At 41.1% G+C, this 11,874-nt stretch overlaps 1 protein-coding gene across 2 annotated transcripts in view; it reads right to left on the bottom strand.

The window, feature by feature from the left end:
• LOC143294082 (solute carrier family 23 member 1-like) overlaps nt 1-9,510 on the bottom strand; it is a 16,963-nt gene extending 7,453 nt beyond the window's left edge. Inside the window, exons 1-6 of one of the 2 annotated variants that reach the window (XM_076605505.1) lie at nt 8,804-9,510; nt 8,106-8,296; nt 3,240-3,397; nt 1,908-1,993; nt 1,367-1,413; nt 648-829 (exon numbers count right to left, since the gene is read on the bottom strand). In XM_076605505.1, coding sequence (XP_076461620.1) covers nt 648-829; nt 1,367-1,413; nt 1,908-1,993; nt 3,240-3,397; nt 8,106-8,273 — 641 coding nt within the window. In that variant the 5' untranslated portion in view covers nt 8,274-8,296; nt 8,804-9,510. The remainder of the gene's footprint in view (nt 1-647; nt 830-1,366; nt 1,414-1,907; nt 1,994-3,239; nt 3,398-8,105; nt 8,297-8,803) is intronic. The other variant, XM_076605504.1, reaches the window with a different exon arrangement.
• Nucleotides 9,511-11,874: the final 2,364 nt, after the last annotated feature.

Below are 11,874 nucleotides of genomic sequence, written 5' to 3'. Positions count from 1 at the left end.
CACAGTGTATATTAATTCAATGCCTTGAAGTCTGTATAATGCTATGGCACCTAACCTTTTTTTAAGACCTTAATTTGCTTTGAACCTCCTGGGGCCGAATTCAAGATAAAATTCATTTTGCCTAAAAGCAAGTTACTTTTGATATGGTACGGACCAGTGGGTACAATTTAACGTGATGGTTAAGTTATCTTCGTATTCAAGACACGTGCGGTGCACTCAGGCAGCTAACCCATCGTCTATAATTAAAAATCCCGGTGATTCCCTTCTACCTTGCTTTTTTACTTCTCACCGCACCACAGTTTAGACTTCAGAGCATTGTCGAGTGAGTTCGCAAAACATGTGCTATCCACAAAGCACGCCTTTCCCCCCTACAAAAACAACGCTAAAAAAGGATCTGTTTTTTTGCCTCTGCTTCGAGTGCAGTCACCCTTGGCAGGTAGCAATGGCAAATTTTCCTTTGTGTTTGAAAACCCGTGGGTAGACTTGAGAGTTCCTATATACCGGATTGAGCTTACCATCGTGCAGTTTGCCTTGCCTCAGTTAGATTTGCCTGCATGTATACGTTTACCCCCAAGCACGATGATCTCTTGAATACGGCCCCTGGGAAAAACACAATATAGATTTCTTTTTCTTCTTATCTGACTGACATGAAGGCGATTCCCCAGTGGACTTGGCAGTACTTGCTGACGACGTGGGTGAGGGAGAGGCCGATGAGGGAGATGGTGGGTGCCACAGTGAGGGGCCCAATGAGCCTCATCAGAAAGCCCAGCAGACCCGTGCACCCTAAGAACACTTGGGCCAGCGAGGCCAGGATCAGGTTGCCTTGGATCTGGGTTCAAACCCACACACACGCACATGCGTGCACACACACACACACACACACACGCGCGCGCGAAAAATACACACACATATGAAATACACCCCCACATAAAACACAGACACCAACACGCGCTCACGCGCGCGCGCGCGCACACACACACACACACACACACACACACACACACACACTGCAATCACTTTGAATAGATTAAGTAATAACACACACACACACACACACACACACACACACACACACACACACACAAGTACATTACAACATACCGAGACACCTCCTCAAAAAAGGAAGCTCCGGGCTTGTCCTTATACCGATCACTTGACACATGCACACAGGAGTGATGACAAAAGAAATATGCAAACACAAAACTTTTATTCAAGACTGGTATAGCCTTTTAATCCCGAATCCTAAGCCACACACAATATACGGACAATACAGAACAAACACATACATGTATACAATGACACAAATACACGCACAGACACCCTCCACCCCCAAACTAGCACATCATCACCACCACCATCATCTGACCTCCCTCATTCTGGACATCCAAGCTTCGTCTGGGTCATTCTGTGGCCCTGAAATCATACACACGAAATCATATAAAAAGTGTAAAATAAGAAATAAAAAGAAATAACATAATGATATGATGAAATATAACAATATAACGTATAATGTAATAAAATTATGATATACGACGATTTATCGCCCTTTAAAAAAGAATGTTTATATATTAAAATTTTGAACGTCACTTTAGGAGCCACGATAGTGTATTGGGTAAGACAGTTTCTTCTCACCCGAACACGCGGGGTTCGAATCTGCCATCAGGACTTTTTTTTTCTTTTTTTTTAAACCCGAAGCTTTATACTAACAAATGCAGAACACATTTTAACGATTAGATTTTTTTTTAAGTGTATCACAAGTGAGTCTTGAAGGCCTTGCCTCTCTTGTTCGCAATTAAATGGAAAGAAGTATAAATTCTGGACAGAACACATACAGTGACACAGACTACATCATCAACGTGTTTACTGCATATGAATAACATGACTGGAGCCAATCGGGAATGGATTACCTTGCGGACAGCGCCATCTATCGAGGGCCAACATGGCAATGATAGGGGCCAGAAATACGTGGGAACCGCCTTGAACTATGGGTAATCTGAAAACAAGAAACACCTGTGATTGTAAAATTGGGAAATGTTTTGATATCACACACACACACACACACACACACACACACACACACACACACACACACACACACACACACTTTCTATTTCTGCATGCCTGTATGTCGCAGATTCTCTCTCTCTCTCTCTCTCTCTCTCTCTAACTCTGTCCCCCCCTCTCTCTCACTCTCTCCCCATCTCTTTCTCCCCCCCTTCCTTTCTCTCTCTCTCTCTCCCTCTCTCTCTAACTCCCCCTCTCTCTCACTCTGTCCCCATCTCTCTCTCTCTCCCCTTCTCTCTCTCTCTCTCTCTCTCTCTCTCTCTCCCCTCTCTCTCTCACTCTCTCCCCATCTCTTTATCCCCCCTTCCTTTCTCTCCCTCACTCTCTCCCCATCTCTCTCTCTCTCTCTCTCTCTCTCTCTCTCTCTCATTATCGTACCGAGGATTTAAAGTAAGAGGGACATTGTGCTCATAGCAGACTGTATACCAACATTTTGTACGATTGTTGTATGACGGTATAATTGTGTTACATACCCCATCATTTTGGGCAACAACGACAACAACAAAAGCAACAATAAGACCATTCCACCACCAACAACAACGGCAATAGTAACAGTAACAACAGCAACAAGAACAACAACAACAGCAACAACAGCAGCAGCAGCAACAGTAACAACAACAACAGTAACAACAACAACAAAAGCAACAACAACAACAAGACCATTCCACCAACAACAACAACGGCAACAACAACAACAGCAACAATAACAACAAGACCATACCGCCAACAACAACGACGACGACAACAACAACAACAGGAAGACAATACCACCACCACCACCAACAAGAACAACAAGACCATACCACCACCAACAACAACGATGGCAGCAACAACAACAACAGCAAAAGCAACAACAGCAACAACAAGACCATTCCACCACCAACATCAAAGACGACGACGACGACGACAACAAGAAGACCATTCCACCACCACCAACAACATCAACAACAGCAAAAGCAACAACAACAATGGCGACAACAACAAGACCATTCCAACACCAACAACAACGGCAACAGTAACAACAGCAACAACAAAAGCAACAACAACAATAGCAACAAGACCATTCCACCACCAACAACAACGGCAACAGCAACAACAACAAGACCACCACCACCACCAACAACAACAACAAGACCATTCCACCACAACAACGGCAACAAGAAGGCAGACCTCACCTGACACCAATGGTACACTGAAGGACAGTGGCCAGCCCACACAGGAACAGACTGATGCCGCACAGTCTGGCTCTGACGGGCCCTGGGTCCTCCGCGCACAGAAGCTCTGCCAGAAGTATGGGCAATGACAGACTGCCAGGAACGGTCATCAGGACGTGCTGGAAACAAAGGGAATAGAAAAAACGACACCACCTTTTTTTGGTCTGGTATGATTCATTTACATTTTCTTTCCTTTTATGTATATTTTTTTAAATTAATTTATTCATCTATTTATTTGTTTACCATATGGCAAATAAATACAAAAATGCATTTACATGTCGAAGAGTACAAACACGCTTATTTCTTCATTGATTTATTTATTTCGTTTATTTATTTATTTATTTGTTTCTTTATTTTTTGTTTGTTTGTTTATTTATTTATTCATTTATTTATCATGATTATGGCAAATAACAACAACAAAAATACAGTTACATGTTGAAGAATACAAATACACTTATTTATTTATTTATCTATTTATCTATCATAATCTTTTATGACAAATACGTAAATACATTTACGAAAACTACAGCCTAGCTGTCTTAATGATCATTGTCCCGTAGACTTAACTTCAGTCGTAATGAAAACATTTGAACTCTTGATTCTACAATTCCTAAAAACCTGCATTCCACCATCTATTGATCCCTTTCAGTTCGCCTATAGAGCTAACAGATCAGTTGAAGATGCCATTAGCATAGGTCTCTACCACGTCCTCAGACATCTCGAAAATCCTAACAGCTATGCCAGGATCCTTTTCATTGACTACAGCTCTGCGTTCAACACAATAGTGCCATCAAAACTATATTTTAAACTGAAAGACCTCTCGCTGCCTGAATCAATTTGTACATGGATCCTAAATTTTCTAAGATGCAGACCACAAGTTGTTAAAGTTGGTGACCTCACTTCCTCCACATGCATTCTCAACATAGCCACCTCACAGGGATGAGTTCTATCCCCGCTGCTGCTCTCACTATTCACACATGACTGTGCAACTAAAAATGAATGTAACACCATGGTCGTTTGCCGACGATACTACTCTAGAGGGGCTGATTACGAACAGTGATGAGTCAAAATATAGGGAAGACGTACATGAACTTGTCAGCTGGTGTGATCAAAACAACTTAGAACTCAACGTGTCAAAAACCAAAGAATTAATTCTAGATTTCAGGAAGACCAGATCTGACCCCTTACCACTTGTCATTGAAGACAAGCAAGCAGCGAAGCAGCGACTTTAAATTTCTCGGACTGATTATTTCCAACGATTTGAAACGGGAGAAAAATGCGGAAAAAATTGTTAAGAAAGCACAACAGCGCCTGTACTTTCTTCGGCGCCTCAGAAAGTTCGGAATTAAAAAAGAAATCACGGTTGATTTCTACGGTACGGTACGGAAACATTTCCAAGGCAGAAGTTGCAGTCCTTAACAGAATCGTAAAAACTGCCACCAACTGCTACCTTCTCTAGAAGGCATATTATAAGCGGCTACGCAATAAAAGCAAAATCAGTCAGCCAGGACGAACCACATCCTGCTTTTGGGATTTTCGAGATGCCCCCCTCTGGTCGACGGCTCAGAAGTATAAGGACGAAAACCAATCGCTTCGCCAATAGCTTTTTCCCTAAAGGAGTCAATGCCCTGTCTCTCGAACAAATCCAGTGTGATAAATAGACCAACAACCATCTACCTGAATATCTAGTCATCAGCCCCATCCACATGTAATATGCAGCTTCTGTTCAAACGTGTGTGTGTGTGTGTGTGTGTGTGTGTGTGTGTGTGTGTATGTGTGTGTACTGTACAAACGTGTGTGTGTGTGTGTGTGTGTGTGTGTGTGTGTGTGTGTATGTGTGTGTACTGCTGTGCAGTACACACACACACACACACACACACACACACACACACACACACACACACACACACACACACACACACACACACACACACACACACTCATACAGACATACCGATAGAGAGAGAGGGGGGGGAGAGAGAGAGAGAGGGAGGGGGAGGGGGGGCAAACAATCAAACAACAAAATATAACTTAATATTCTCAACACACGTACATCGAAATGCAAATAAAAGAAAATGAAAAACTGACATGAGATGAACATCTGTCACACGTCCATCCATAATTAATTAACATTCTTATGTAAACATCAAAATATGTGCAGATGCACACATGCATGCGTATATATCAAATGATTAACCAGTGGCATTTTTTGAGAGTGAATAATGACATCAAAGCCAAATGTTCTCAGTCTAAAACTGGCAAAGCATTTTCTGTGCCACTTGTTTGATACTATCATAACAATTTTTTTTCTGTTTGGAACATACTTTTGAATGAAAAGAACCAACTATATTTTCTTTGTACTCCATTTGTGAATGTCAATTTTGTTTAATTTTGATAAACCCATTTTCATGCCTACATCCTGGCGCGGCTGGCATGGCATGGCACAACCAGATAATTCCAAATCCATTTTCGATTAATGCCTTCCTCACAAAGTATGTCCAGTTCCCTGCTTCTTGTTGCACCAACATCATTTCATAAGCTTCTCTACATAGCCTTGAGATGGGTAAACGTGTCATCTTAATCCAGAATTTGATACATTTTACAAGTATTCTTAAATATAGCGGGTATCTGTCTGTCTCCCCATACAAAATCTTATTTAATGAATGCAGTGGAACATCAAGGAAACCTTTGAATAGGAAATGTGTGTACTTTTTCCATGTCATTATTGTTGCTGAGACCCTCAACTTCCCCGTAGATCAGCATAGGCTTTATCTGGGTATAAAATGATTTCCAGAATATACAATGACCAATGCAATTTCACTTTCTACGTCATCTGATTATTTCTATAACACACCCCTTCCATTTTCTATATGATTCCTCCCAGGCATGCTATTGAAATATAGTCCTTAGAATTTTCAAGTGATCATGACCTTTACATCTGCATTTCCATAAAACCGGTTTTCGTGAGCAGAAAGAACCCTTTCTGTGACCATTCCACTGCTAATTCATTTATTTTAAAAAATAAATAAAGAAGAAGAAGAAGAAAACAACAGGGGACAAAGTAGACAACTTTGTTTCATTCCACGTGGGCATCCAAAGTAATCTGAGTAAGTACCTTTATCAGGCACACAAATCAACACTGAATCATACACACTTCTATCAGCTTTATATGATTTCCCATTAATTCCACCTTTGCGTAGTACATCCCGTAATACATTTCGGTTTACAGAATCGAAAGCCTTTCGAAATCAACAAATGCTACACCAAATTTAGTGTTTTTCAGCAGGTATTTTTGTACTCTTGCATATAGAGTGAAAATATGGTCTGCAGTGAAATACCCTGCCCTAAAACGTGCCTGTTCCTCAATTATCAATTCTTCCTTGTCTGTTCATTTATCTAAGCTTCTGTTTAAAATGTGAGTGTATACCTTGCTAATTATACTTAACAGAGCCACCTCTCTATAACTATCAGGACTGTATATCCCTTTTTATGTATCACTACAATAACAGATTTTGCCCCCTCTAAAGGAAACGGCCCATCTGTTGAACAAAACAACCAGAAAATCAGTCACGGCTGAGTTGGCATGACTTAACATTTCACTATCTCTCTGGCCCAGCACTTTTACTTGACCATAGATGCTTTATACTCGCAATGACCTGTTGCCTAGTTATTTGCCTGTTAAAGAGAGGCTCTGGCGCTGAGTAGTTGTTGTTTTCTACTGAAACATTTTCCTCTTGAGGTAGATTTGCAAAAGAATCAAGGACAGCAAAAACGTGATCGTACCGTTGCTGCAAACTATTAACTGTGTATTCAAAGGTTTTTCTGTTTACTGACCAAACTGTTGAGTAGACTGATTCCAGGTCTTTGATAAATTTTCTCTTTATGTTCACGTTTCTTTGTTCTTAAACTGACATTGTATGTTCTTGCCTTTAGATAATTGTCTCTGTGTTTATTTTGCTTGAGTTTAGTTTTACAATCAGGTTTCAATAAATTAGGTTTCAGTTTTTAAAAATATTTTAAGAAGTGTTTTGACAATCCTTTTCTTATTTTTACATTCATTATCAAATCAGTTGTTATATTATTGCTCCTTTCCTTTCCCCACAAAATGAACCATACAGGCCGCAACCCAATATGATGCACCAACAAAAATGTCCGTACACTTATCTATACAGCATGCTGACTTTCCATATTTTATTCAATTAAACGACTATAGAAAAGGAAAAAAATAAAGGAACGCACTATAGTTACCAGCAGAACAGCATCGATGACACTTTGCTGAATATACTTTTGTGGGACAATCAACAACGCTGACCACCGCTACTCAACGTTTCATCAATAGAACTTAAGACCCGTAAATTCCCCCTTTTCAATAACATAGAAACGCGTAACCTAAACCTTTTTTTTTTTTTTTCAAATTACCGTTCATAATATTAGCATTGACATTGAACCTGCGTTATCGTTGCACATTATAATTTTTAACCATAGTTTAAAGTGTTGTGGTTTTCAAGAAGCTTCATATGGAACTTACATCGTGCATCACAAACACACACACACACACATTCTCTCTCTCTCTCTCTCTCTCTCTCTCTCTCTCTCTCTCTCTCTCTCTCTACTTAAAGCACTTCGCTCGCGTCTTTCCTGTTCTTACGAGAATCTAACAATAAAAATATAAAGAAAATGCAGGGAAATACTCAAATCTGATCAACTTCAGTTCAATCTTTAATATCACACATTGTGTACACGAGGACATAGCGTAAAAAACAACAACAAAACAAAACAAAACAAAACAAAAACAGGATAACAATGGCATGTATTCACAGCACCCACCTGCAATGCCAAAATGAAGGTGACATGAATGGGAGGGACGTGGTGGACCTTGTACAACATTCCTTCCTTCTCGCCCGGAGGTCTGGGGTTCCCGTCTTTGGTGGTATCTTGTTGACAAGTCTGGTTGCCCAGGGTGACAGCACACTCATCTTTCGTGGTGTGCTCCATTGCCTTCGTCTTGCGGGCTGGAACTGGAAGGTTCTGGATGTTTTATTTTATTTTCTATCGTATTTTATTCTATTTTATCTTATTTTATTCTATCTTATTTTATTTTGTTTTGTTCTGTTTTAGTCTTTAACCATTCACAGTGACCCAGGCATGGACACACAACCGACTGACCTGGAGAAATCACCTGAACAGTTCTTCTGTACGGCGCCCCAATGACTCTTCACAAACTTAAAAGAGGCGAAGAAGCAAATTTTACCTTATATTATTTTGTTTATTTCTTTATTACTTTTTTTTTTTTTATCACATCACTTCATTTATATTACGATGAGAGTTACGCAGAGTGTTTCGCGTTATCAGTGTAATACGTCGTCGCTAATACGTCGTCGCGGTTGTTTTTTTTTTTTTTTTTTTTTTTTTTTTTTTTTTCATAATGATCACCATCGATAATCATCGCCTGTCGTTTAATCTTAAGCTGTGTGCAGTATCATCACCCTTCTAAATGATACGTCTTCCAAGGTAGTCTTTCCTACCTGTTTGTGAGCTCTTCCGCCTAAGTGATTTTTTCCTTTCTCGTTGAATGTAGAAGTTTCCTTTGCAAGTTTTTTTGCTGACGAACCTTCTTTCCTTCTTGAGGGTAAGTAAAAAATGAACTGTGTGCTAAGTGAGTTTCCGGTGTATGTGTGTGTGTGTGTGTGTGTGTGCTATCCCAAAAAGAGTCCAGTTACTTCTACTCACGTCATAGGGCATATGTTGTTGCGACAACACAAAACCGGGCGTTAATGCGTTGGACGTTCAATGTGAGGGTCCCGGGTTCGAATTTCGGTAACGGCGCCTGGTGGGTAAATGGCGTAGATTGTTCCGATCTCATAGATCAACATATGTGCAGACCTGCTAGTGCCTGAACCCCCTTCGTGTGTATACGCACGCAGAAGATCAAATACACACGTTAGAAATCCTGTCATCCATGTCAGCGTTCGGTGGGTTACAGAAACAAGAACATACAGTACAAGGTCGACTGAGGGTGGCTTCTTCTTTGAAGACTTTCTACTGTCCAGCTCTCCCTAGAGTTTCTGATCACAGAAACAAGAACATAACCAGCATGCACACCCCTCAAAACGGAGTATGACTGCCTACATGGCGGGGTAAATAGATAAAGCAGTCATACACGTAAAAATGTTACATGTCTGAGTGTGCATGTGGGCGTGCCTGGAATCTGACTGAATGACACAGAGGACGAATGGTGTGCACCCAATGGCAGCCGTCAATCGGCTCTACCCAGGCAGGCAGGCGATATAAGTTACCATATCATGCCATATCAAATCAACCCCCACACTCACGTGATCGGGCAGCAGATGTTGTTGTTACAACACACAACCCCACATCCAACGTTCACACACACACACACACACACACACACACACAACGTGCAGACGGGCGTGCTTGCACGCTCCCACACAAACAGAGGCAACCAAGAACGCACTCTCACGACAAATCAGATACACCAGTACTCAAACACACGCACACGTACGTGACACGCACGGACACACAGACACAGACACAGACACAGACACACACACACACACACACACACACACACACGTACGTGTGTGTGTGTGTGTGTGTGTGTGTGTGTGTGTGTGTGTGTGTGTAAACATAATGTACTTTTGATTTACCAGCGTCGCCATATGTCGCCTCAATGCTGTATTGTTTAAGGAAGTGTGTGAACGTTCGTTCTTTTACTTAACGTCTATCTGCACTTGTGATTTTAGACGAAAATCCGTCACCTCCCCCACCCCACCCATGCCTTAAATTATCACTACTTTCCCTGGTCCTCTCTCTTGAATTAGTAAGAAAATAAATATAAACGAAATAAAACAAACTAACTAGTCAACCAGTAGAAATACAACAAAGAGCCAGTTAGGCTCCAAATTAAACTCTGAACTATTTCAAAAACATGTTGATTATCATATAAGACATTTCTAATGGTAGCAAATGGAACTGCAGATTTTGTAAATGACATAGGTAAATATTGTTTTAACTGTTCACATTTATGGATGATACGCACGGGGATAATATCATTGCCACAAATGCAAGTCACAATAAAAGTTGTTGTTGTTTTTTTTATGGCATCGAGTCGAAGTCTGCATATCAGACTGGTGAGCCGCTCTTCTGCTACTGTGATATCCTTTTGTTTTAAAAGAAAGCATGCGATCAATTTTGCGCGAGCTATTATCAGTATTTTCTCTGTCAGGGTCAGACTCCTGTTTTAGTATATTGACATGGTTCCAGCAAATTTTATCCAGTACAGAATAACATTCTTGTAATGAATATGGAATACGAATTTCTATGGCATTGTAAATGTTCATCGCGCCTTTTTCGCACAACGATCCACCCGCTCATTTCCCACAAAAATTAATCTTTGTACCACGGATGGTCAAAACATGAATTATATGACGAATTTCTGTTACGAGTTCTCCTCTTGTCTTCATATTAAAAGATAGTAAGAGGACCTGACTTATCTGAACTTTAAACTTCTTAAAGAAGCAAAAGAACATTCGGCGACACTGGACGCTTGGAGTTCCAGGGGGAAAATATTTGCAAAGATCAAGAATGGCAAGACTGTGAGGCTGGAGGTGGATGTGGATGTTGACGAGGTACTGCGCCGTGCAATGTGACATTGTGACTCTGACACTAGTACATGAGAGGGGTGATGATGAGAGGGGGACACGCGCATTAACTTTCACACAGACGTACCTACAATATGAACACGCGCACATTGGAACACTCACATAGCCACACGCATACGCGCGCGCACCTACTTCCCATACTGACACGCGCATACGCACACGTCTGTACAAACAACCACCAAGTATCATTAACGCAAAATCAAATTAAACAACACACGCACACACTTGCACACAGTTGGCATCCGACTGTACACGTAATATTCTTTTTGTTCCCCTTCATTTATTGACAGCCCAGGATGTGCACTGGTGGTGAGGGGAAGGTGTGAGGAGGTTGTGAGTGAGTGCTTTTTATATACACATGTATATTATGATTGGAATATGTCTAGAGACAAACGATTCACTCAATGTTCTTCATTACAAAATTTACATACACTTTTTTCTTTCTAAACGTACATGTATTAATACATTATTTCCGCACACAACAGAGAGAGGTTAAATTTACAGCCCACCTCTCCTCGTAAGATTTGTGCGCGTGCTTGCGTGTGGTTTCTCCAGTACTGTGTACTGCTATGCTTGCTGTTGCTTATTGTATCCTTGGTGTGTCCCGCTACTACCGCGCCTTCCTTCGTTGACTGTCGTTTCCCCCTCCCCCTCCTTGCCATTACTCCTCCCGCGCACCCCGACCCTATGTTCCCTACTCTCTCGTGGTGGACATAAAATTGCCGACTCCTTGTGCTGGAGAGAACTGTGCCGTATATTCCGCGGTGCGTGTGTGAAGTTTAAACTTTCCCAATGGACGTATATGCGTGGGGGTGTATGTTGTGGCGATTGTGCAGGGTATGACTTCAATGGATTGTGCAGATAATATTGCCATGCATATGGTCATTTTGTAGGGTTTTTTGTTTTTTTTCCAC

Source organism: Babylonia areolata, chromosome 19 (assembly GCF_041734735.1).
Source record: "Babylonia areolata isolate BAREFJ2019XMU chromosome 19, ASM4173473v1, whole genome shotgun sequence".
Lineage (NCBI taxonomy): Eukaryota > Metazoa > Mollusca > Gastropoda > Neogastropoda > Buccinidae > Babylonia > Babylonia areolata.
Note: the sequence above shows the minus strand (reverse complement) of the source record. Positions and strands in the feature narration are given on the sequence as shown.